Source organism: Hippocampus guttulatus, chromosome 3 (assembly GCF_054856545.1).
Source record: "Hippocampus guttulatus isolate MCC_2025c chromosome 3, RoL_Hgut_1.0, whole genome shotgun sequence".
Taxonomy (NCBI): domain Eukaryota; kingdom Metazoa; phylum Chordata; class Actinopteri; order Syngnathiformes; family Syngnathidae; genus Hippocampus; species Hippocampus guttulatus.
Window position 1 is genome coordinate 6213097 of NC_141263.1, and position 27050 is coordinate 6240146.

A 27050-nucleotide genomic window follows, 5' to 3' on the forward strand; every position below is an offset into this window, starting at 1 on the left:
AATTTGAAGTTACATGTTGGTGCTCACCAGGAATGCATAGGCAAAATTGCACAAATTTTCACTTGAAAGAATAGTGAACAATCTTGGGATTTTTTTCTGTTAAAGTTTCAAATAGTGTGTAAATTTAAAGTGTCCTTGGGTGTCTTGAAAGGCGCTTATAAATAAAATGTATTATTATTATTATTATTACTTCATCTTCAGCATGGTTAGAGCCACTTTTGTAAGTGGCCCCGCCCCCGTCCCGGTCACGCCCTTCCCGCTTTTTTCATCACTAGCAATTCTCATCCCTGTACAATTCATGAGAAGTATTTGACAGGCTACACTTAGTCACTCTTTCACACCCTCTACATTCAATCACATATATTTACAAATACCTTTAAACCACAAGACGGACGTTAGTAGTATGGTTGGTGGTCAGCAAAACGTTTAACAAAAAGTTCTAGCTCGACGGTGCCGTTCTCAATGCTGAGCAAAGTTTAACAGGATAACCGTTCACTTAACAAGTTGACCCCACAAACCACCGTCTGAGATGGTAAAGGTAAATTGCACTTGATTTAGGATGCAACCACGTCCTTCAAAATTGTGTGCGTGTTTGAATTCTAATCTGGTGATGAAAACCTTTTTTCACAATAAAGAACATTCGTAATAAAAATCTGAATTTCGTATTGATAGATTATTTGCCAACAGTAGGGGTGACAAGGCATTTGGTTGCAGTGGCAGCCGCCTGCCCCCCTGTGAAAAACCCTATGCCCAAACACAAGGCAAAAACATTGTTTTGGTCAAAGCTTTTCTGGCAGAAATACCCCGTCACTAAGTATGTGGCTAGAATAATGCTTCTTTCTCATCTCCTCTTGGTCTTCCAAATAGATTTGTTACACACATGCAGTTGACAAATCATTTCTTTTAATCACTCTGCTGTGCAAAACTGCATGTTTTTTATTTTATCTTTAGACAACACTTTGTCATGAGAGTTTAAAAGAAGTGTCAGTCACCTGGGATTGTGAGCAAATGAAATGGAACCCCCCCCCCCCAGAAAAACTGTCAATTAAGCACTGAGACATTGTGTGTTGGAAGATGAGTACAAAACATGTCATTCAAGATTAAATCTGTTTTATTTATTTCACTTTCACTTTATTTCTACATTTCACATGAACACAACATAGTAAATAAGAAAAAAACCCACAAATAAAACACAATCTACAGGTAAACACCCTTTACAAGCACAACTAAAATATTTCAAAACATTATCAAAAGCTTCACATGCTGCAAGTTTACTCTTGGAATTCGAGAGGGCACAAAGACCAGTTGAGATCTGAGAAGGGAACACTGACGTAGGCCAGTTTGTCTGCAGAGTACCGACATCCAATTTGCTGCCTGAATAATGCTGTGCTACACACACAGCACAGGCAGACTCACTTTGCCCCTAGATTTTATTTCATTAGCAAAAACACTTACAAAAATTGAGAAAAATATCAAAAGAAAACTATTATAAAAAATACTCTATTGACCACCCCAAAAGGGAGATTGGGTAAAATGGGTAGAGTTGAGTTGTTTCACAACATTTTGCGACAACGTCACATGACAGTGACATTCAGTGTGTTAAAATGCATGAGCAGGATATCCAACATGCTGCTGTGGGATAAACTATACAAGCGAAACTACTTTTTAATATTGCACCAACTACCGTATGTACACAAATGGTGTGCCACCGAAAACAAACAAGGAGACTACAGGGAAAGAAAGAAAGAAAGAAAGAAAGAAAGGAAAAAAAAGTAGCGGTGTAGCCCCTGAAATTCTCTAAATGTTTTGTTACTCAAATATATTTCACTGTGCCGGTTGAATGAATGCTTCATATTCAACTTTGCACAGCCATAGACACATTCTCGATGGACATTCTACATGAAAACAAACTCTTTTGCAGCAATTGAGGACAAGTGTCTCCCATTTAAAAAAAAAAATACTTTGCATAGATTGATGTGTACATTTCAATTTTGTGTTCGCTCGTGAGCCAGACTTTCAAACTTATTTTGACAGCTTTCCAAATAAGCGTCATGGTTATTTGCTTGAGATTGGGGAAATCTGAATAACATGTAACATCATTCAAATAGTTACAATCATTTTCCTTCACTCGACAAGCAAGGCAGTACTTCGAAATCATTAGCTTGTTTGGTATTCCGTATGTAAATAAGAACAACAACTGTTGGTTGAACGGGTATATACACTCAGTCATCAAAGTAGCGCTGAGACGTCTTTTTGAAAACAAAACAATCACTAGTTAGCAACATTACATGTCATGAAGGTATTACCGGAGAATTCGATAAAAGGTCAGTTTTTTGTACACAGTGTATTGCAGAGATGGATTATTCATTGGATGGCAAAAATTCTCACGGTCAAAATCAGAAAGAATTCTTTGTGGGACTTGGTGTTGTGAAGCAAAGCTGTTTACAATTAGAGTAGGGTGAGCTACAAAATAAGTGAACATAAATATACTGTTATTCTGCAGACACTGCAGTGGCTGTATGCAGTGGGTTATCATGAGCGTGTTTGTCGTGTGGTCAAGGTCACTGTGTTTTCGCTGGAAAAACCGGGAACCACATAGTTCAGATGACTAAGGAGACATTCAACGCAACTTTACATTGAGTTTGTTGTAGAACGGCACACCAAAGCTCAAGACGGCGAAACAACGCTATAAAACCTTTTCTAAGTCTTTACTCATAGATGTCTGCTTCTTTCAATTTGCACATTTGCATTTCTTTTTAAACAGCTTTATTGTATCGGAAGAACTATGCTGAACAATCAGTGGAAACAAATGAGGAAAAAACATCGAGTGAACTCCTTTTCACTTGATAATATCTTAAGAGTTGCAAACTTTCCTCGTTAAAGGAGTTTTGTATAACGTAGCATTCAACCGGCAGTTCCAAAAGTAATGCATGAGATGTGAGTGAGCTATGCTGACAAATGTGAGCTGAAGTAAAAACTTTTCAAAATGAACTTGTCATCCACAAAACATCAAAACGTTCAATCATGAGGCCATGACGCGTTTCCGTCACTTTTGCACACTCGCAGAACTTATTCAGGACACCAAGTCAGACGTTTTCAATGGATGCGATTCTATCCATGCAGGTTTTCTATTACGCGACCGTTGCAATACAAAATACAAGCCTGAATCTGTTGCCTTGGTTACGGAGATGGCTGATGAATGTCGATGCCTTGGCTGTGATGTTCAGCATAGTAACCATGAGCAATTTGAATATTTAATTGGTGCAGAAACTAAGTACAACATGTATACTTTTGTGTGGATCAACTACAACTATGTGTGAGTAGGCTAGAATGTTTTTGAGTTGGAATATAAGAAAGAGACCAGAACAGATGGCCTGAAGGCTGGAGGAGGAGAGCCATAAGAACTGGCGTCGACATGAAACAACCCTACTGGGGATAGTTATTCTGCTGCCGACGCTTCGCCGACCTCATTTTCTCAAAACGTGACTCCATCTCTTCGAGGACTTTGGGGGTGTACCTCACTACCAGCTTCACTGTGCCCTGAGCTGCTTTAAGTAGTTCCACAGCTTTCTCATGGTGTTCACCTTCCACGCTCTAGGGGGGAGAGAGAAAAAAAAAAAAAAAAGAACCACTCAAATGTTGGGCTGCACACTGTACAATGCGCACCAATTTGGGGTCTCACATTTGAGAATCAGAATCGGGTTTCTGCAGGACAGCTTTACAAGCTATTCCATCACAAATTCATTGCCGTGAAAAGGTATTTGCCCCTTTCCTGATTCCCCCGCCCCCCCTTTTTGTTTTGCATATCTACCACACACACTCACGGATTCAAATCCATCCATCCATTTTCTGATCCGCTTCGTCCTCACAAGGGTCGCAGGGCGTGCTGGAGCCTATCCCAGCTGTCTTCGGGCAGTAGGCGGGGGACACCCTGAACCGGTTGCCAGCCAATAGCAGGGCACACACAGACGAGCAACCATCCGCGCTCACACTCACACCTTGGGACAATTTAGAGTGTTCATTCAGCCTGCCATGCATGTTTTTGGAATGTGGGAGGAAAACGGAGTACCCGGAGAAAACCCACGCAGGCCGGGGGAGAACATGCAAACTTCACACAGGGAGGCCGGAGCCGAACCCACGACTATCTGTACTGTGAGGTCGACGCGCTAACCACTGGACTACTGGGCCGCCAGATTTCAAATCATCAAACCAATTGTAATATCACTTGGAGACAAACCAAGGAAATACAACATGCAGTTTTCAAATGGCAATTACATTTATTGAGCCATGAAAAAAAATCTGAACTTTTTTGACCCTCTGTGAAAAGTAATCCCCCCCCCTATTAAATCACAAAGTCATTGTGACGAACCACAAATTAGGGAAAGGCGAGTTCAATTTCACAAGCCACGCCCAAACCTGATTAACCACGTTACTTGTTGAATCAAGAAATCACTTAAATAGAATCTGTCAGAGCATGTGAAGTAGGCTACAAGATTTCAAAAACCAATGCATGGGACAAAATTCCTCCAGAGCGATGTGAAAGACTCATCACCAATTAACGCAAATGCTTGGTTTGAGTTATTACTGCCAGGGGTGGCACAACCCGTTATTAGGGTCAGGTGGCAATTACTTTTTCACAGAGGGTCAGAAAGGTTTCGATTTTTTTTGTGTGTGTGTTAATAAAATGAATTGTCATTTGAAAAACACCTTTTGTCTTTCCATCGGTTGTTTCGGTGTGATATTAAACTCTGTTTGATGATTTGAAACCTTTGTCTGGTTAAATATGAAAAAAAAAGAAAAAAGAATGGAATGAATCAGGAAAGGGGCAAATATTTTTTCACGGTACTGTATATAGGAAAAGCCAAAGGTTGGCAAGGACACATCACCTATACGAGTTATTGAGGTGTTGAAAAACATTTTGTAGCACAGAGCAAGAGAAAAGGAGCGATGAAAGATGGTACAATGTGCTTTATGAATGTATTTTTGTTTGGCAAAGTCACAGACGCTTTTGTGATTCACCTGCTTGACTTTTGCGCAGGGTGCGTGGGTTCAGTTCCCACTCGGTGTGGTTATAATATGAATGTTGAATGGTTGTCCGTCTCTATATGTGCCCTGTGACTGACCGGTGACCACACATCAACTGAGATGGGTTCAAGGAACTCAGTTGTGGTTTGGTTCACTTCACCTAAAGTGTTAATGCTGCATAGGCCAAAACGCAGGCCAACGTTGAAATGATATGAGGAAAGCACTGGAAAATGCAATGATGGGGTGGATTACGGTCTCCTTTGGGGATATTTTTATGTTTGTGTAAGTGCCCAGAAAAAGAAATGTATATATATATTAAAGGATTTTGGTCACTCCATGCCAAATCACCCACCACTTCCCCTCCAAAAAGAGAGAACATTTTAACCGAGATGATTTTCATTTTAATAAAACTTGGTGTACTTGTTGATGGTGATGACAAAATACAAAATCCTCAAATTTTAAGTCAATTAGAGCAGTGGCTTGGGGGCTGCACCCTGCCGAATTTTGACATTTTTGGCAAAAAAACGGCATGGCCGCCTTCATTTGAACCCTTATATCTCTGGTTCAATATTTACAAAAGAGGAGTTGTTCGAATGGGAATTTAACAAGGATTCCAAATATGCAATCATTTAGAAGATTGGTACATATGTGAGCAACTTGAACCTTTGACATATAATTTGACTTTAAAAGTGACCTTGTATTTCACGTGACCGAAACATTTTCATGCATGGTAATCTCTCACATCTTCTCCAGAACATATCCCAGTTTCAGAGGCGTTTTTTCCCCAAGTTTAGCAGCAAGAATGAGTCAAAAGATCTACTCCCTCAGATATTCCTTGAAAGTTGAATATTCATTGAAGGTCTACGGGGCCGGATACTTTGACAATTTATTGTTAAAACTTAAAAAGAAAAAAAAAAAGAAAAAAAATCTCTGAAACTTTTGTTTTAGAGAAACGTGAGAGATTACATTCATGAAAAATTTTGTTGAGGTCATGTAATCCACAAAGTCGATCTCAAATTCAAATTACAGGTCAAAAGGTCAAGTGCCCAAAAAATATGGACCGATCTAAACGATTGCATATATGAATTCCATTTCCAACAATACCTGTTTTGTGAAAAGTGACCCAGCACTTCTTGCGTTAAAAGGTTCAAAAGGAAGGAGTCCATGCTCTCTTTTTGGCCAAAATGTCAAAATTCGGTCGGCCGCAGCTACCAAACCCCTGCTCCCGTTGACCTAAAATTTGAGATTTTGTGTTATGCCATCATTATCAACAAGTACATTCATTAAAATCAAAATCTGCTTGGTTAAGCCCACTGGGTGTGATTTGGCATGAAACGAGCCGTTCCTCGTTAACATAGATAGACAAGGCTACCTTTTGGAGTTCCAAAAATGTGTTACATTTAAGGACACATCACAGGCTAACTGCAGTAACGGCTAAAGAGTTGTTGCATTAGAACAAATGTGACACATTGAATGAAAAAGCTGAGGAAAAAAGCAGGAGACTTTTTGCCTGTAAAAGAAGAGGACTTACCACCCCGTTGACAGAGAGAAGTTGATCACCTCTCTTCAGGCCACCGTGTCGGTCGGCGATGCCTCCTGGGATGATCCGCGAGATGTAAATTGGAGAGTTCTGCTCCTTCCCACCCATTATGTTGAACCCCAAGCCTTCTTCTGTTTTGGGAAGTTCCACCACACGTGGATGCGAGTGCCCCTCACTTGCTGCAAACGCCGCCACGGTCGCCTATACGATGAGAGTTTCTCTGTTAATACTTGAAATATCTTGTAACACTGTGACTGAATGATTGAACCTTTGCTGTGGCATTTGCTCTGACTTCAGGACTGCTGTTGATGTCCACTGTCTCGTACACGTGCTCATAAACCTGTAGAAACAAATTAGCCAAAAGATCAAAACCTACAGTGTCTATTTCAGCACGCATAGTAGAACCTCCTGTGAAATACGATACAAAGTTGGTGTTCCAACAATTTTTTTGTTGAAATCCTCATCATGCATGTCATACTTCGTACAAGACAAATCTTTGAAAGGCACCTTCAATTAGTCCTTTCACTTTGACAAGGTACGAAGCTACTTAAATCATCGCCTGTATAATTAATAGAGGTTTTATGATGGAAACAGTTTGAGCGTGAAACAAAAAAAGTTTCATTTGTTCCCATGGAAAATGTGTTCACTAAAACTAGTGTCACTAAAGAGATTATGTTCCGACTCAAGCAGTTAGACGATAATCAATACGACGAGGTGAACTGTCAGCGAGTGAACTGAAACCAAAGCAAATGAATGATTCAAAACAATCACATTGCAAGTAGGGATGCCCCAATCCCACTTTTTGGGTACCCAAGTTTCAGTCTATGGTTTTAAATATCTGCCACTATAGAGTCCCGATCTGACAGCTTGGCAATACAGTAAAAATGAATGAATGAATGAATGAATGAATGAATGGGGAGTGTGCATCCAAATTAATGCTTTCACATCGTTCTTCTCTCCTTGTTGCTCCAAATAAAATGTATTTTCCGCTGCAGGGTACAGGCGGATGTGCCTGCGTGTTATTAGGCCTGTCAACAGAACAGATTTATCACCGTTATCAGGTCTATCACCATAACAAATCTTTCCGGGCGAAGTATTTTTCACAAAAACTATCGCGATAAATGATTGCATCATTATGTCACTGGTTTAGTGATGATGTTAGAGCAAAAATAATTGAAGTACATCCTTTTCAAGTGTTTTTAAATACGTTTGTGACTAAATTGAGAGTGGACAAGTTAATTATTTAAGTACATTATTTATACATTTATTAAATACTTTGGTATACAGGTTATCTGTGAGATTTTTGTCATGAAAAATAGGTAAGTAGCCTTAACAAAGGTTGTTTTCCATCCGATCTTATTAATACTGTACTTGAATAAAAGCCCAAATAGATAAAATACACATTGACTAAGGTGTTTGTATTAATGTTTAGCTATTTCAAGCGAACTACGCTCCCTCACAATACACTAGCATTGGAGAGATCCAGACTCAGTAATTTTAGCACTCAAAATGGATATTTGATGACGGTCACCAAATCTCTTTAAGCTCCTGGCAAAAGTTCACAGAACCCATAGTGCATAAACAAGCAATGGAATTGTGCAAAAAGAGCACTGCAGAAGGCTGCTGTTAGCCAAAAGCATTGCCGCAGGGGTGTCAAACTCGTTTTGCTTTCGCGGGCCACATAAAATGGTGTGGCAGGCCAGATCTGGCCCCCCGGCCTTGATTTTGACACCTGTGCACTACTTGGCTATTCGCGTTACTGACTCCTTCATCTCATTAATAAATTGAAGCAAATCTAGCATACACAGTCGAATCAAACCGTTTAGACGGGTTTCAAAAGCTGTTCCACCCCTAATGTGAACACATCCGTGTGAACGCCCACACTTGTTCAGCGGCTGACAGGAGAGGTAGAGAAGCAATGCAACTGAATGTTGATGATGTATGTAAACAAACATGCATGTAAATTATTATGTATGGAGTCATAAAAAACTATTGTTACAGTCCTAATCACCGTGATCCGCCCCAAATTCTGATCAGCGTGATCGGTTCAGGACAGCCCTAACTACAGGTATCTTACTTCTCTGACAGCATTGCAAAATTCACTCTGTAAGACCCTTTGCAGGGCCTGCAGCTTCTGAGGAGGAACCTCCCCTGTCCTCTGAAGCTTGTCAAGCAGTTCAATGGCACGGTTAATGTCTGTCAACAAACAAAACACCACAATCAAAATAAAGGCGCTGTTTGAAAAATACTGACACAAGGATCTCAAACATTTAGCGAAAAAGAGTAAACTCTTAAAGTACAGAGGTTATGTGTTTTGCTTTTCAGAGTGCCCTCCCCCCACACACACAGTTTTTCCTGAGTATTTTTAAAATATTTTAAAAAATAAGAATTTTCCTGAGTGTTATGTTTTCCGGAATAATTTCAAGAAAAAAATTATTCTAAAAACAGCAGAAAAAAACAAAAAAAAAACCCATGAAAAAAACTTAGATAAGTCCTCCTCCCAAGTGACTGCAAGACTGACATAAGATCATATTTTCATCCGAGTTCTCAATAAAGGGAGGAATATTGCATGGAAATATGACCAAAAATTTTATTTTTGTATGCTTTCTAATCTCATGATAAGAAATAAATAATACATACAATAATAAACAGCTATATAAACAAAATAAACCACTCAGGGGAAAAAAAGTGTTTTGCTTTGGCCTCTCAAGCGCACTCAATACGATCTGGAATTATAAATAACACGTTGATAATCATTTGGCAAAACTGAATAAAAACCTTTTACTGAATTTGATCAAAAGTCTCAAAAATGTATGTACTGTCGTGCTTTTTTGCGAATGCACCGCAGGAGAGAATGCTAACGGCGGCTAATGTCTGCTTTTCATGGCTAGCAAAGCAGAGGAGGTGAACTTCTTACAATCCATTCGAACCATCTTCTTTATTTTTAATGCCGCAGCAAAATCGTGAATGTAAACGTCATGTCATTGCACCCAAACAGTAGTTTCCTGACTTGCTTGTTAGCAACGAATCATACAATCTAACATGGCACACGGCGTTCATCTTAGAATTGAAGCAGCATTCTGGGCTTCCAAATCGAATGCAAACGAATTGCTAACATAGCCCTCGAAATGCTACAGAATGCATTTAGCAATAGCAATTGCACTTGGCTAACGCTAGTTTTAGGTAAGACGTTCCCATCGACACGAACATTTCAACGCCACACTACCTAGCCAATTAACTTTACCTCTCTCCAGACGTACAGGTTCCCCAAGCGACGCCATTTTCCTGCTGAGACGCAGTTTTGTGTCACGCGGATATTACGTCGAATGGCAGCAGAGGGAAACTCAAATTAGTAATCCTCGTTGACGTTACGTGCTCTCAACAAGGGCGATAAATCAGATTAGCTCAATTAGCAGGCTAGGCTAGCGGCCAGTGTCATGGTGCGTTCAGGTAGCGCTGGAATTTTTTTTATTCATGTATCAAAAAGGACACAGTTGTTTAAGTGACAGTAATTATGGTGATATTCCATTACATTCAATGACGTGATGTGCCCGATCTGCCACTCGGGCCTTGAATTTGGGACTTGTGACCTATTGGACGGTGATGCACATTTAAGGTTGCATTCAGTTGCAGTCATACATTGGATGCCCTTGGGATACGCATATTGCACGGGCCATGATCGAGATTACAAGATTTGTTCTTGACAAACCACGCAGTGTCAAGCCTGCTACTCCCACCACTGTTCAAAACAAAACAAAATTTACGAGAGCAGGCAGTCAGTGCGGGTCTCTGCAGGGCTGCACTGGAACTCAGCACCAACAAAAACTTTATTCAGCAGATGCTCCGGAAAGTGAATAATTTTTCCTTTTTACCAACTTTAGGTTGTAAAGAATACTAATCTTTCATTTGCCTTTGAGCAACTTTAAGTCTCTAAAGAATCAATTGAATCGATTTTTTGTTGATGCTGAATTATTGTGAATTCTCACCATTTGTTATCGACTTTCCCTGGCTTTGCACAAACTTCTCTTCTAGAAGTTGGGTGATTTCACCGTTTGTGGGAGTAGCGAGGTCAACAACAGATCTTTTTCAAGACACTTGCCATGGATAGTGTAAATTGTTACTGTATGCAGTTTGTGTTGAGGAGTGTGACAGCCCTAAGTGTTCCTATCACTTGTATTGGAGACACTGTGCAGGTACAACTTTTAATGAGAGTATATGGGTAAAGATTTTCACACCTCATACCCAAAATCTGAAATTATTCTATATTAATAATTTTCTAATTGTTTTTATTTCATTTTTCTCGCGTGTTCTTCTTGAGTGGTGGGGTAGCTCCCTAGCGCCATCTAATATACTAATCATATAGGACGGTATTGAGCTCAGTCCTCAAAATGGGAATGGCTCCCCCTTAAATTACGTGCTGGATTATAAGGTTTTTTTTTTAATTGTTTTTATGTCTTGGTCTGTTTGACTTAAACGTGAACCATTTCTTCCCCACCTCACTATAATTAATCAGAAAACTATCTTGGTAAGTTTTGATGGATTCATTCATTTCATTTAAAAGCTGTGCTGAGCCTCTTGGTGCTTTTGTTCAAGGGATTATTGGACCACATCCTGTCTGTGGGAGGGAGATCTGACGCTTTCATGGCTTTAGCTGACGAATCTGTAGTGTCTCTCAGGGATTTGAATCATTAGTTTTGCATTGTACTGTATAGTGATTACATTCACTGATATCTCTTCACGGGTCACTTTGAACAGCTGTTAAATTTCTGTTGCAGCAATATAATTAAGAGAATGTCGTTACGATGACTGTACCTGTTGTTGGAAATTAATGAAAAAGATTGACAATCATGTCCATGAACTGGTAATCCCTTTTTGAGCGGCAGTGTGATTCCTTCCTCACATTTGGCGTCTGAAAGGAAATCGCCGTAAATTCTTACCGTGGAGAGAGGAGTAAACATCAGTTCTATGGTCATGGAGTTTTCTTCAGCGGCTTCCCAAATTTCAAAGGGCAAGTTCCACTCTTCTTCAGGAACTGACTTGAATTCAAACAGGTTTTGGTGAAGCAAATTGATGTCCGAGTGCGACATTGAACACAAACAAATGACCTAACATAAATTGGGTCGTTTATGCGTCATGTACAAGAATCCCTTTGTCTAAATTGTGAGCAATGTTAGTCGGTGAAAAGAGGTGAAAGAAAACAGTGTTTCAGTAGCTGTTGAAGGGAATGAAGCCGTGTCAACCTTTCACCCCAGAAAGCAGACAAGTCGGTTTCCCTCAGATATCTTTGTGATTGTACAACTCAATGAATGCACCGACGACTGATCTTTTGTTGAAGACATCACGATGGGATTCACTCACATGAAACTGTTGGTTTTAATGAGCATAGATGTATGGGTGGGTGAAGCCCTCAAGTATGTGTCAAGAGCACCCAGAGCTTACTTCCACAAGTCGAAACTTGAAGGCGCAGACACTTTTTCTCGTGAAAGTAAGGATGACTGTATTTCTCTGATTGTGCGATTACGGTGTAGCTCGAGTGACAGAAAAGACTGCGCCTGTGAAATCTTTTTGAAGGAGCGTGGCAGCGCTGTTTTGTATTCCACCCATTTCCCTTTGTCAAACACTGACGAAACCCCAAAGCTGCGAGCACCCTTCTGATCCTGACCTGCTTCATCAGTACACTTGTGTGCGTCGTGAGTCCGCATTTGAAATACTGCACGCAAAGTACAATATAATAACCTTTGTTTGTTTCGTGATGTTTTGGTCAATTTACCGACTGATTGATGCGTTTTATGTGCTTCGGGATCTGTGCAAATAACTAAAAGTGGAGGGTTGAAACTTTACCAACATTGGTTTTGTTTTTCAGTTGCCTATAGTCATTTTTATTTCTTCAAATATTTCAGTTTAATATTGCAAACAACTTCACAACATACAAAATGAATAATATTAACCCAGAAACATGTCTCTCATATATATATATATATATATATATATATATATATATATATATATAATTTTTTTCCTAATATATATCTTTCTCTGGTGGGAATAAAAAAATAAACAGCAAAGCTTTGACAACAGCACCTTGACATAGTATGTAATCCCAACATTATACCTTGAGAAGTTTAGAACAGTAAACAGATAAATTACTTGAGAGGAAAGTTGTTTTCCACCGAGTATGTAAACGGAACGTTTTTTTGGTCAGCCTCTTACCATTTTTTTGTAAGTGGAGAATTTCTCAATTCACAATTGAAGCAGCATGCAAGCTTTTGAAGATGGAATTGTCCTTTCATTCCTTGCCTGTTTTTTTTTCCACTTCATTTTGTAAATCTTGGCAACATAAACAAATCACAATGTCTTGAGGAATGTGATATAGTAATTTAAAGTGGGAGCAAATGACTGATCAGATTTTTTTTAATCGTTTACAAGGTCATGAATATGTTCAATAAATAGACTGTTATATCACTTTTACTGTATAAACTTCATACTTTTTTTTTTACATGCAGTCCATAAAATGTTCATTTGACGGAATAATTTACCCTGTTATGTATATATACAAATAGATATTTTCTCTGTATTCTCTTTTTTAAACTCTTCAATAAAATCTATACATTTTATACACTATCTCCCTCTTTTAATGGTCAGTGTGCATACACAGGAAGTGTCTATCCTTATAAACCTCCAGCCAATCTTCTTTTTGTTATCCATGGTGAGAGCTCGCACGTAGGACTGGGTTGTCCTGCATTGGGAGTTATAGTGCCGCTTGTCTATTCCTCTGCAGCCGTCCTTTGTGTACCCCATGGGGTTGCATTTGGTCTCGTAAAAGTATTGCTTCAGTTGGCCATTGGGGACAGGAACCTTTTCCATGACGGTAACCGTCTGCCCCGACATGTCGATTGCCGTCTTTTTATCCACCGCCGTCACCCACTGGCTAATACTGTCACAAACGCTGAGCTCTCCACGTCGCGAGGGGTCAGAGTGTCGTCGCACTCTCATGGACATATTAGCAGCATCCAGATAGTTTTTGTATTCCTCCAGGAGAAAGAGAAAGGGCGGCTCCAAAGGCACTTGGTTGCTGATCATAACCCGCGAGTCGTACATGTCGACATCCTTGCGTTCTGTGGCCACGGCTGAAGCCAGACCCCCGCCTCCCTGGCTCTGATCTGCCCCCTGTCCCATCTGTGCTGCCTCTGCCTGCCCATCCACTTCCAGCAGCTCCTCTATCACCTGCTCAAAGGTGTCTGTGAGCGAAGGCATCCCACGCTGGCCTGGCCCGCCACCGCTCTGTGGAGTCCCCCGGCCTCTCGCGACCGTGGCGGCAGCGGCGGCGGCGGCGCCCAAGTAGCCTTCCGTCCGATGGCCCTGCATGCCTGGGGCGTCTCTCAGGGGCGCAGCTCTCATGCAACTGAAGTATGAAATAACCATAGTAAGGAACAGGATGGTCATCACTCTTCTAACCTGGTGGAACTGGAGGGAGAAAGAAAAAGAGGAGGGAAGGGGATACGCGGCTCGTTAGTGGAGAGCATTTGGAATGAAGTTAGCTCATCGTTGTGAGTCACAATGCAGCACGCAAGCCTCCCCAGATAGTTGTAGGTTCATAAAATGTTTGGAATCGCACTGACATCGCCGTTGTTCTGTCAGTGGCTTCCTAATAATTCTAAACTGGGATCATCTTTTCATATGTGAGGCTTGGCTTTGATTTGTTGGCAATAACTCACTAAAGTGGGCTCAACATCACAGAGCCCCGTTATTTCAAAGACTGCGAGTGACTGCAGATAAGCTCTTTGTGTGTTGTATTTGTACTTTAGAACCCTCTGAGGCAATCACAGGTGGAAGCAGGCTTTGTTTTACCTTTTAGCGAAAAATAGCACGTTAAACACCTGTTGCTTTGTTTGTGATCAGGATTACCCCAAAACTGCACGTGCATGTTTCTGAAGGTGTGGTGTATTGGCAAGTCACAAACCCATTCAATTTAGTTGCAAATTCAGAGGCTGTCTGGCGTCTTGTTTCAGGAACCACAAAGTAGCCTAGGAAGTAAAATAGGGCCCGACAAACCAAAATGATGGCATTTTTGCAAGAGGATTTATTTTTCCTTGAAGATGTTTGACTCATGATGGAAGTGTTCCCCCGGCACCAGAAGCAAAAACAGGTATGGCCCCATCATCTTGTCATCCTCTGTGTAAGATGATGTGTGTTGCTAAGATGTAAAAAAAAAAAATCGCTGGCTTTTGCATTGGAGTGTGGCATCACAACTACCCTGTTATTGTCAGGGCACATGCTGCCAAGGATCCAGACTGCCCCACACTTCAATGATGTTTATACAGTCCTTGTGCCCCCCCCCCCCCAATACACACACACACACTTTTGTCAGCAGTTGAACCTGCTTACGCTCAACAAACACAATTGTTGAGTGTGTTTTGTGTCTAAACCAACACTACTGAACCAGGGATTATGTTCGTTATGGACTAACGTCATATTAATGATCACGTGTTGATGTAAGAGAGTACGGCTTTGTTCCTTTTGCATGTTTGTTGACGGGTCATCCAACACGGACACACCGAAGACTCCGGAGCGATGCGTTTGGCCAACTCTAAAAAGAAAAATCTGATCATAAGTGAGGAGAACTGTGCTGAGAGCAGGTGGATGACTCCAGAACTCTCCAGGCTGAACCCAGCAGGACATGAATGATTCAAAACTGCATCATCTTCGCTACCCTGGAAGGTGCCAATCTTTACACTGACATGATTAAACCCTGCTAGGTGTCACTCCAACACTCTGCACACGCCAAATGATCTGAGTACAGAAAAATCCTGACACTTTTAAGAAGACAGAAACAACAGGGTAGCCAATAATTAGCATTCCAAATGAGCAAACCAACAAACACACTGACCCTTGCTGTGAGTGCACTGTGCATGTCGCAACGTTACTGAGGAGAATGTAAAGAACAAGGACAAACACACCCGGGCCTCCTCTCAGAGTGGACACAAGGACCTTTTTCGTCAAGAACGAGCAAACCCCGCCTTAAACGCATTTGTTTCCTTCTTAATTGGTGTCTGGGGCTGCAATTAAACAACATGGGTGACTGCCATAGAGATATCTGCTCTAAAAATAGCTGTGCTGGGAGTCTCCCAGTCTACTCAGAATATCACATCCTTCTTCTTAATGAGCCACTCATTCCCCAAGCTCAGGGATGCGCTCCTCCACAATGGGTGTTTGCTCCAACGAGGATGTACAGGGAGGGGCCGGTTTATGAAGAGATTGGGGTTATTTCTCTCCAGCCCCCCTGCCAATTAAAACAACAATAAGGGCAAAGAATGGCATCAAGAGCAAATCCATACTCGTGAAATGTAATTATATGCTAAACCATACAGATTAACCCCTCGTTCTTGTTTGGATTCGTATCAGGAGCGGTACGTGGGCCTTCCCAGCACAGAAAATCATGTCGGTTTACGGGATGGATGCCAGTCACGAGCTTTACGTGTAGGATGCATTTAGGCTGATATTATTATCAGCACTGCACACAAATGGTTCCACTTCCACGTCAAGGAAATGAAGGGAGAGGGCTGATTACTGTTAGGCGTCAAACTTCATGCTGGAAATGGTGCAGACAAAGTGCTGCATCTTCCGTAACCGACCACAGGGGTAATATTGCAGCAGCAGGGGGTGGAGAGAGTGGCAGCGTCATTTCGCAGCATAACAACCACAGATGACGTCTCTTCCAGGTCTCCACAGGGAAGGGAATGGAGAGGAGGAGGTTGCTGGGGGTAATGCCACTCAACAGCATGCAATTGCATGCAATTCCCCCCGGTATCCTCACACCGGGAACAACAAATGATTGTATTTATATCTCTGTGATTTCCTGTTTCCATCAGGACGATCAATATGGCTTATGTTCTCAATCAACATCCTGTTAAAATGCAATAAAGCCAATGAATCATTTAATTGCTGTGGGACTGGCTGAGAATTATACAAGCGGCGAAGGAAGATGTTACGTGCACTGCGGGATTTTCGCAGTTTTCTTTGTGTGTTAAACACGATGAACGCGAACAAGTCAAGCAAGGAAGGATCTCCTTATTTTGATTTTTGTTTGATGTACCTTGATTCAAGGATATTGATTAGTGTCCAGTCATCAAGTCTCAGGCATCACGCGCTACGAGAAGGCATCATTTCCTTCCATTCGCCCATCCCTCCATCCAGACAGATGACATAGAGTGGAGGGACACAAAGGCCTCAATAACCACTGCTCAAACATGCTTTTATCCGCGGTGACACACCTCGAGCATGAAGCACACAGAACAATACGAGCAGGTGAGCGGGTGGCCTTTTGGACGTCCTCACGCACCAAATGACCACCTGTTGGTCTCCTTTGAGGGCACGGCCTGTAAGGCTGCCATATGTAACTTAGTCTCACATTTATTCTTTGCGCCAGGTGGGGATTATGGTGCTAAATACCTCATATGACAGATGATGAAAAGTTTCTAAAGCACATGAAAGGAGTAGCCTTCCTTGTGATTATTAACCGGGCGCTAATGTGCCTTGAAAATACTTTATGGCATCGGCATCATCTTGCCCCATCGGAAAACTTCACTATGAGGTATAAACATTGGATTGGACTGTGCAGCAACATTTGTTATCTGTCATGCATTGCTTGTGTTTTGCACTTTGTTCAATTCCTCAACAACCCTGCCCAGTGGAAGTGTTTACCAAGCAGCATGTTTGGTCACGTCCAACGCACACAGCATTCAATGCAAAATGTTCAGCTATAATAACAGTGGAAACTAAAAAGCACACATAATATTGGATTTAGGACACCCCCTGTGTTCCATAATACAGCGCAGTAAAAAGCAAATCAAGCTGTCAATAGTAATGGCTGACACACATGGAAGATTGCTGCCTGAAGATCTGTTTTTAATCTGACACCATTTCACAGCATATTTAGCAATATACCGCATGAGCACCAACAGGGGATTACACCTGGCCTCAGAGCCAACTCTCATCCATTGCCACATTGAAGCCAAGCATTCAAACAGCTGCTGTCTGAGCTGTGCTGTCCAAAGCAATTGCTTCCCTCCCACACAACATGCAGCAAGGCGGCATTGATTCAGAGCAACCAACGCCATCTTCAGCGAGAAAAAAAAGCTGTCATATGCGAACCAATGTCAAACCTGCTTCCAAGTAGATCCAAAGTGTTCGAAATCACCAGATCACAAGGAGATTGCCGCACCAATTTTGAAATTAGGGCACTGCAGTTTACAATTTGTACACTAGATGGCGCCCGAGACCGTAAAATATTGGCATGTTTAAAGTTTACCCCATCTCCCGCCTCTGCCAGCTAGATAGATAGATAGATAGGTCCGTCAGTAATTTGAAGACACCCAATGCAAACACAACACCAAGAAGTGAACCAAAGTGGCCGGTGTAGCTTTGGTCTCGGGTTTCCCATAGTCTTAATGAGTGATGAGTCCATCAAAGCCCCCCCCCCCCCACACACACACACACACACTCCCAAACTTGTTTGTTATTGTCCTTTTTTACATGAATGAGTACAAACTAACTTGTTGGGGGAAAGGCTAACGTCTCTGATCCTCCTAAAAAAACTTGTACAGTACTTGCAGTGTATAAGGTGTTCGAATGCGATTGTTTTTAAAAGAGAAGGGCTCAGAATTGTTACCACACAAGATGAATAACCAACCCAATGCTTACAGTGATGAAACACGCGTCTTACTTTTGTGTTAGATGACACAAGTGGGCATTCCTTTGAAAACCCAATCAAACATAATAAATCCGTTTTTTTTTTTAAATTAATGAACAGCAGGATAAGATTAAACATACCCCCTCTGGGGCCGCGGCGCTGCCTGTCCACAGGATAACCAGACTTGATGGGGGCTATTTTAGACCCCACAACACACAAGCTACCAACTTTTTAAATTCTATTTAATACATGTGCATATATGTGTGGAGCGGCAACATCCAACAAAACTACAAAGAAGTTGCGAGAGAAACATACCTTGTGCTGCCCAGTCGTAAAACAGACCATTCAACAGGACAGTGTCATCTGGGCTGCCCTGGCCAACTCCTTGAGTAATTTAGACTTTAGCGATACTTTTCCTCTCCGTGCCCTCCTGACAAGCTTCAGGATAACTCTTCAGGTTTGGAGCAAATACATTAAATTATTGATGGTGGAAATTGCATGGGTGAGGTCATGCACTCCCATGGCTGGACGGCTCCGGTGGAGATGGTGTGTAAAAGCCGAGTTGTCGCCTGCATGCCGCCGCAGCAGCAGCAGCAGCTGAGGAAGAGGAGGGGGAGGTGGACGAGGAGGAGGAGTAGGAGAAGGAGGAGGAGCAAACCAGTGTCGGGATGAAGACAAGACAAGAGAGGCTTGGAGCTTGGAATGGGGAGCCTGCGTGGAAGTCGACCAACTTTACTACACGATGATGACGCTGCAACATGTGACCGGCGGCTGGCTGGCTCACTGCTCGCCTCCGACTCGCGTTGAAACAGCCCCGAGGCGGAACTATTAGTGCGCCCTCACTGCGCATCTTGTCTTTTTTTTTGTTCGCGCGCATTCCGTGCACACCACACCCACGCCATTATGTCTGACTATGTATATATTTTCTATAGTTTATATAGAGCACACACGCACACGCGAATCCTCCTTTCTTCCGTTGTTTTACCCACCAAACACGGTGGCATATTTCTGAGAGCTGCGCGTCAGCGTGCAAGTCGTGACCCAACGAAGGAGACTGTGTGATCATCAACGTATAGCCTGCGTTTATCCATTTATTCATGAGCAACACCATCCGTCGTCATATTTGCGTGGGCATTAAAAAAAATATGTTTTCGCCCCACTGCATCTCCAGTTAGAATCCGAATCAAAGATTAGGAATGTGCCACCAGGCACTGGAGGCTAATAAAAATGTGAACTTAGTGAAAGACCAGCCCTGCTTTTTAAAAAGTATTACATCTCCACAAGAACTGGACAGTACATCAACAAAGCCAGCTCACTTTTAGAATGTCTTGAGCAGGTCAAGCCTTTAAGTGGATGTTGAACATTTTCAAACTGATGGATAGTTCTAATGGGGAAACTGCATCTCATTATAGGTTGTGACTGGTCCAGTGCAAAGATTGATAGTGATTTGTTTGCTCTGTGACCAGCACAATTCTTCCCTGCATTGGTTTGTGTGCAGGGGAGCTCCTATTTGGCATGCAGCAATATAGGAGTGGATGCTCAAACCTGCCTAATGAGTCAGCCCCACCTCCAACACATCAGAGGACATGCAAAGATAGATTTAGCCCTCCCAGGAGGCCCACAGGTGAGGGTAAACTCTGGATGACAAAGACTTGCACCAGCAATCACTGAGGGACTTGACTCCAGCGAGGACAAAAAAACCCCCACAATGTTCCAAAGAAGTAATTCATAAATAAATCACTTGGCATCTCATTAGAAGCAAAAACAACAGCACAGACTCTCATTTGTGCAAATGCAGCAAAACTGAAGGCGGTGTAGCAAGTGGAGTCTTTTGGCTTGCAAGTAGCGCCAGAGGCTTAAGGGACTAGTTTTCTGAATGAATTCAAAATAACGCGTGATAAATGGACGCACCACAGAGAGAGCTCCATGCTCAGAGGGATGTTTGAGGCCTGTGTTAAAGCAACCTGGAGTCCTTCTGAAAACCAAGCCACTATTTCATCCACACTGTGGTGTTCGATTTCTGCAGGTTTAAGATTTCTCAGGAACAATGACTTCAAACTGTCTGGGGCGTATGGATGAACATCTTTTGTTTTGGGGGCTAGGGGGGCAGGGGGTGTGCATGGCTCAGGTTTTAATCGAGCCATGTTACAAACATGTGATTTGCATTTACACTTCTCTCTTGCTTAACGTCGCCCCTGTTTGTGCAGCACAGAGAAGAGACACGTGCTTATGTTTCTGCTGCCAAATGGAGAGAGAGACAGTCAGTCTGCACTGCCGATGGCTTCCTTCAGTCAGCAGCCTGCCTGCTTGTGCAAGACCGGAACTGCGCAACATGCGGGTATAACAAGGGGGAAATGACATTTGAGAAATTGTCATTTTCACTGGAGATAAAAGAAGGAGATGAGGGCTCTTGGATCCAAGTAGTACATCCCTCCTCTTGCCGAGCTGAGAAAACACTGTATAAGGTTAGATGACGTCAAACATTGAGGGTGGGCTGCGGACCACTTGGGATGCCTTTTAAGCAGATAAACTCGGGTTCTTCAATAAAATGAGACACTGGGATGAGGAGGTAATGCAATCTCTCCTGTGATGACAGTACCTTGATTTTAATAATGAGCAAGAGGCAACAGTCATTTATACTACTGCACTTCCTTGTGGCTTTAATGACAGTGACTGCAGTTCACCCTGAAATCCATTAAGACTCTCTGTCTGTCGATCTCGTTGCTGGCAGATGCCATCTCATTGCTGGCATATGTCCCCCTCCCCCTCCCCCCACTCCCACAAAATCCAATATCAGCTCACCATCAAATAACCTTTGCGTTCACTGCTAAATGGAAGTGCATCATCATTATGCCAAGAAATCAACTACAAAACATTCCAGTGTGGGCTCAATATAGAAATATGGAATCATGCGACATCTATATGTAAGCCTATATAATTGCAACTGTACAAACTCTGCCTCCAAGTTGCCTGGGTGTCTGTCGCCTACTCAGGAAAGAAACAGTGATATGAAAATATTGTATGAAGTTGAGAGAATTGATGTGGTGGGGAGACTTGACTGCATGATGTCGAGCACGCGCGCGTTGCATCGTGAATCATCCACATCCCAGTGTCCGACACGAATGCCTCTTAATTTGTGTGTTTTTTTTCCAAATATAATTAAAAAAAAACTTGTATTCGTGTTGAAGAACGACCGAATCCCAGCCTCCCCCTTGAAGGAGCTTGTTTAAACAAGCCTGTTAATTGGATGAAGGTGATGGCGATGAAGGTGATGACGGTGATGACGAAAAGCGGCAGCGGTGGCGGGGCAATGGAGCATTCATTGCCATTATGATTAAGATGATTATTCCTTGCTCTAAATATATCGTGACATCCGCCTGCTGCTGTGTGGAGATTTACGCCATCTATAGCCTAAAATAATCGATTGCCCATTTCATATTTATATGGTGTGCAGGAGAGAACCGACCGGTTTTTTAAATAATTAATGAATAAGAAATGGACCGGAAAGGACGCAATATGCGGTGGGGAAAAAGGGGGGGGGGGCTGTTGTAATTATAAATATAACAAGATAAAAACAATTGATTTTTAGAAATCCGCTTAAAGCTCACGAATTGATCGAAATAAGACAAAGGCCAACAAAACAGGCAGAAGCCAGCTATATTTGAATTGAAAACAAAACGTTAACGGTGCCTTTCCGTTCAATGAATAAAACCAAGCGAAACAATTTCATGTGATTTTTGACGCCCACCACAACTCTGCAGCAGGAGAGAGAAAGAAAGAGAGAGTGAACGAGAGGAGATTCTCAGTCAAGGTAACGCGTGCGTCCGCGTGCGCGCGTAGACGCACGCCCGCACACACACGCGTGCAGCCCCATTTATGGACTGATCCGCTGACGTACATTGCAGAAAAGTGCTATAAAAAAACCTTCATACATACAAAGTGTGTCGTGCCACCCCACAGACCCCTCCTAACCCGCCTCCGCTCATCCCTCCTCCTCTACCCAACACGCCCACACCCACATCATAATCCCCCGTCTCAGTCGGGGAAAAAATATTCATATATATATATATATATATATATATATATACGTATTTATATATCCATATATATATATATATATATATAAATGTGTCCAGCAAAGCACGCATTTTGCTTATAATTTTTCTTTCTAAAATTAAATCATAGACATACAAAAAAGATGCAAAAATACTAATTTCCTAATCGCAAAAAAATGTTTAAAACATAACAATTTGTTGCCCTAAGTAATTGTAAAATCACCTCACAGCTCGGTGTAATCATTTTCATTTATTTTTTTTCAACGAAACGTGACTACTGTGACGTGACATTTATTAGGGTTGTATTATGAATGTTAGAATAATTGTAATTTTTCTGCTCGTATAAAATAAACATTCATAAACAGAACATGATCGGCGCATGTTGGACCGGCGAATAAAACGAGCGAGGACGCCTGCGGACAAGTTCCGCCATTCAAACACAATTATAGACAAACGTGAGGACAAATTCGTTTGCAGACTATTTATTGGAACACATACTGCGTAAAAGATGAGTGTTGATTAAAACACGAATGTGGGCGTCGGGGCTTTTCTCTCCTCGCAATTGCTACGTCTTGGATCAGAACATCTTAAATCTTTGACCAGAGGAGGAGTAGGAGGAGAAAAAAAGACGCGACAGAGAGGGGTGAGGTGAAGATGGGGAGTGCAAACTGACAATATCCAACGCTTTTTGGGCGATTTTCGTGAGAGCATGAGGAATTTAAAAGTGACCATTGTATAAATCTGTCATCTCATATGAATTCCTTATTTTTGAAAGGGGTGGGGTGTGAATCCGTGATACCGCGTCCACACAAGACGTTGTCTCTACATCACATCTGTGGGTGAAGTGCTGGGGCCACGCCCATATTGAACATAATTTCACAAGACACATTTTCTTTGCAATCAATTGAAAGAAGTTCCACGAGAGGACACGTTCACGATTGATATATTTTTAGAATGTTATTCCTGTGCAGTCTGCGGTTGTGGCATGCACGCCACCCCCCAAAAAGCGAGGGGGGTAGTAGGGGGAGCAGGTGAAGCGAAAAGCACCTTATGAATGAAACCGTGGAGCGGTCGTAGTAAAAACACAAGTGATTTGATGGCGATGACGGGAGGGGTAGGGGTGGGGGGGGGGCGAGGGGAAAGAAGGAGGGGGTAAAGCGTAGGGCTATATTTGGACCGATAACAGAATCCACAGACGTCAAGACAAAACATGAATGTAGCAGCACAAGCATGGATAAATAAGCACGTAGAAAAAAAAAGGGAAGATGGCAGCTTTTGTTTCCCGCAGATCTTATCACGACTACTGCATTATTGTTGTACGCACATCCAAGGATCAGTCCTCCGGTTATGGATCCATGATGACTGGATCACTGCTGCGTCTAAGTTCCCACATCGGGAGCATGATTAGGCATAACGCAACCATTACGCACATTGTCTTGCAGCAAGGCAGATTCGGAAACTCCAAAGCTTAAAAAAAGAAAAGCCCGTTTTGAATACATTATCATGGAGAAGTCTCAGTAGAGACGTTTCACAAGACTGTACGCTTGCTTATACGCGAGCCTTTATTCTTCCTTGATGCATTCATTCTCGTTAGCTACAAGGCAGATATTTGATCAGCTGGAGTTATTTCGGTGACTAATGCCGGCAATGCAGGCGAATGTGCAAGGCTGCATGATGTGCTTAAAGAAGCCCAAGTTTCTTAGAGAAAAGCCCGCAAAGACGACAGCAACAAAAGAGTGATATGGAAACAATGGATTGGGCTCTTACCTTTACACGGGCTGACAACCACAATGTGCGTGGTTAGATCTCCGTGACCAACGCTTGCATGTCCCAAAGTTTAAACGCAATGTGGGGGGGCTTAAAGGTACTGACAATGTGCAGCGCAAAAAAAAAAAAAAGAAAAAAAAGAAAAAGGAAAAAAAAACCACCAGACAGCCTACGTTTCAACTTTGACAAAGCTCCACAAAAAGCACATGCGCTTTTCTTTATCCCCCCCTTACTCCTCGCTCTCGCGTCTGCATTTTTTTCCTCTTAAATCTTGTTTAAAAGACAACACGCTCCCTAAGAATAATCTTACCAAAAGTTGGAAAAACAATCCCAGGTTTGGCAAAGGGGGGAAAGAGTGTTGGCGTCCGCCGTGTGCGCGTTTAGTCCATGGACGGCTCCGGTGTCTCTGTCCAATGTGCTGAAAGCATCACAGCCTAGGGAACTACGGTATGAGGGGCCACGGAAATATCTAGATACTTTTGTTGAGTGCCCACAAAAAAAAAAAAAAAAAAAAAAAAAAAGAAGCCCTCTGCTGCTGCTGCCGCCGTCGTCACGTGTATTTCCTCTCTCTTGCAAAACCAACCGTGTTAATATTTGAGCACATGCCGGGTGGACATTTCCATTCAGATAGCGGCTTCTATGAATGAAAACAAAACAAAACAAAAAGCCGGTCGTGTCGCCCTGTTTAAATCCGCCTTGAAAATATAGCATACCTACTTATCCCGAGCTCCAAGTGTCTCAGTTAAGTGGCACGTGTTGCTTTAAAAGAACATACATGCATGTATAATAAAGCCCCTCACTGGCAGCAAGCACGACCCTCCTGGAAGTCTTCGTAGCGCACGCACACCCATTGTCATGTATCCCACGGTTGCCTTACCTGCCTCGCTGTAAGCCCCAAAACGCCACACAATCTTTTTTTTCCCCCCCCACAACAGCTTTGTCAACATGAGCCTTCAGCACACTACGGAGTCTCGCTTCACTGTGGCGACTTTGACAAGTAGAAAGCCATCCAAGCTCTGGCAGCAATGCAGCTTTAAAACAGCAAACACGAGAATTTTACCCCTTAGAAAGCCGTGTTTTCCAAACGCTTACTTACCATTTTTCCCCCCTACGCTGTCCTGGCGATAGAAGTGTCTTAATATCCACTCACTCCAACAGATGCTGGTAGGTAATGTGTCTTGTTTGAAGTCATCATATGAGAAGTTCTGCTGTGCTCAGTAGATCGCCCACCACTTCGCTGACTTATGAATCTAATAACCCTTCGCAATATCGCCGTGCTTAAACTCTCTTAGGCAAAAAAAAAAAAAAAAAAAAAAAACCTTGGCGGCTCTACGGGAAAAGATAAATAATCAACAAGACCGACTTGTCAGAGAAAAGCTTGCACACAGACGCAACACGCTCTCCCGGACAACGCCATTATAGGGGCTCTTACGTGATTGAAATAAGCCCCAGAAAGCAGGCAACTTTATGACGGGGGGGGGGGGGGTTCCTGACTGGGGAGGCTCCTTGGCTGGTTTACAGCTGTCGAACGCAATTGAGCAGTGAGCTCAGACGTACCCAAACTCGTCGGACAAATATTCGTATAGGCCTATTGCGCTTTCACAATTAACACCAACATTCCATTTGGAGCGCCCTTGCTTCCCGCAGAACTTGTTGCTTGCTCAGTGCCAAATCATACTTACGTTGCCTCTCACACAGATATGATCGAAATTTTCCCCAAACCCCCGCAGAAGAGCTCTACTCAGAGACTTTGAAAGCCCGGCACGATAACTTTGGATGAAGATTATGGGGAAGTTCAAAGGCGAAATCTGTTTTGAGTAAAATTCCATCAGTTGCGGTGCCAACGGCGAGCTGTCTGATTGTTATGCAGTGACGAGGCGCCGCGCTTGCAAGCCATGCCCCGAATGTACTAAGCAACATGAGTAAGAGGTGAGAATCGCCCGTGTCGATGCCAGCATGCAAAACTTTCTTAAAGTGTCTGTCATTCATGTGGTTTAAATGACTCCTTTTGGGGGGAGGGGGGGGGGAGCGTCGTTTGGGCACCCTATTCGCAGGAAATCACACTGCATGGGTGGTGCATAGCTATGTATACTGGAACCCGTAGGCGTCTGGAAGAGACAATAGCGGCAACGTGACAACTCATTGGACACTTGTGTCACAAACAAGCAAGCTGTGAATCAAAGCAGGATGTCATTCCCGAGCATCGCTGCCTCGACAACGACCACACGAATGGAGGAAAGCATCATAAAATCATCATGTGGTTAAAATGGTCATGACAGTGCTCATCCTTTTCAACATTACTTTGGGGCAGCCAATCGATGAAAAAAAGTAAAAAATGATCGATTGTAGGATTGATTCCCATTTGATGATTCAAATTAAAATATTCGGCATTCGACTAAAACTAAATTATTAGTGTGACACGGGGCACTGTTGTTATTCATTTATTTTCAACTTGTCCTCATTAGGGTTGCAGATGAGTTCAGCAGAGAGACAGGCGACACCCTGGACAACATTCGCAGAGAGAACACAACACTTTATGACAACAAACAATAATAAAAAAAAAAGAAATCACATGAATGCAGGTTAAAAAAACACCAAAAACCTTTCTGCTCAAAATCTACCCCGAGCCCTTTTAGTTTGGCCATTTGATTAAAGTTTGAGTCGCGACAAGCAACAAGTGCTGTACCTCATAATCTCCTGTAGCTGGTTAAGCATATTGCTCATTTAAAGCTGATCCCTGACTCCAGTGTGCTCAATGTAGAGGCTATAAACATGCGAGCAACAGGTTATGAAAATAAGAGAGTGACGTAAAGAGGGGGAGCGGTAACACATCAACTCGCTGGGGACTGCATGCTGAGAATGAACAATTCACCTTGTTGGCTGCACATGATTTAATGATAAGGATGTATGTGTCCCATCATCTTCGAGCGCTCCCACCACCACCATCCTCCTCCTCCTCCTCCTCCTCTCAGTC

The 27050-nt window shown here is 42.5% G+C and overlaps 2 protein-coding genes across 5 annotated transcripts; both read right to left on the reverse strand.

Moving 5' to 3' along the window:
* Window positions 1-1093: 1093 nt before the first annotated feature.
* Window positions 1094-10003, reverse strand: lin7c (lin-7 homolog C (C. elegans)). The gene is made up of 5 exons (XM_086107119.1): window positions 9810-10003; window positions 8643-8761; window positions 6834-6905; window positions 6557-6766; window positions 1094-3594 (listed from the first exon to the last, which is right to left on the reverse strand). The coding sequence occupies exons 1-5, from the start codon at window positions 9844-9846 to the stop codon at window positions 3427-3429; spliced, it is 606 nt and encodes a 201-aa protein (XP_085963245.1). The 5' UTR covers window positions 9847-10003; the 3' UTR covers window positions 1094-3426.
* Window positions 10004-13014: 3011 nt separating this feature from the next.
* Window positions 13015-25475, reverse strand: bdnf (brain-derived neurotrophic factor). Of its 4 annotated transcripts, none has more exons than XM_086107967.1 (2): window positions 25173-25475; window positions 13015-14029 (listed from the first exon to the last, which is right to left on the reverse strand). In XM_086107967.1, the coding sequence occupies exons 1-2, from the start codon at window positions 25173-25175 to the stop codon at window positions 13184-13186; spliced, it is 849 nt and encodes a 282-aa protein (XP_085964093.1). In that variant the 5' UTR covers window positions 25176-25475; the 3' UTR covers window positions 13015-13183. The 4 variants fall into 4 exon arrangements, with proteins under 4 accessions (XP_085964093.1, XP_085964095.1, XP_085964094.1 ...); XM_086107969.1 differs by lacking the exon at window positions 25173-25475 and adding an exon at window positions 24387-24841; XM_086107968.1 differs by lacking the exon at window positions 25173-25475 and adding an exon at window positions 24077-24355.
* Between the last annotated feature and the right edge of the window lie 1575 nt (window positions 25476-27050).

What these genes read in the sequence shown, in the direction of transcription:
- lin7c (XM_086107119.1), bottom strand. Translation starts at nt 9,846, where the DNA reads ATGGCGTCGCTTGGGGAACCTGTACGTCTGGAGAGAG. An exon ending in ACCTGTACGTCTGGAGAGAG is followed by an intron (nt 8,762 to 9,809) that starts GTAAAGTTAATT and finishes GTTTGTTGACAG; the next exon opens with ACATTAACCGTGCCATTGAA. An exon ending in TTCTCTCTGTCAACGGGGTG is followed by an intron (nt 3,595 to 6,556) that starts GTAAGTCCTCTT and finishes TCTCCCCCCTAG; the next exon opens with AGCGTGGAAGGTGAACACCA.
- bdnf (XM_086107966.1), bottom strand. Translation starts at nt 18,599, where the DNA reads ATGGTCTGTTTTACGACTGGGCAGCACAAG. An exon ending in TTACGACTGGGCAGCACAAG is followed by an intron (nt 14,030 to 18,569) that starts GTATGTTTCTCT and finishes TTCTCCCTCCAG; the next exon opens with TTCCACCAGGTTAGAAGAGT.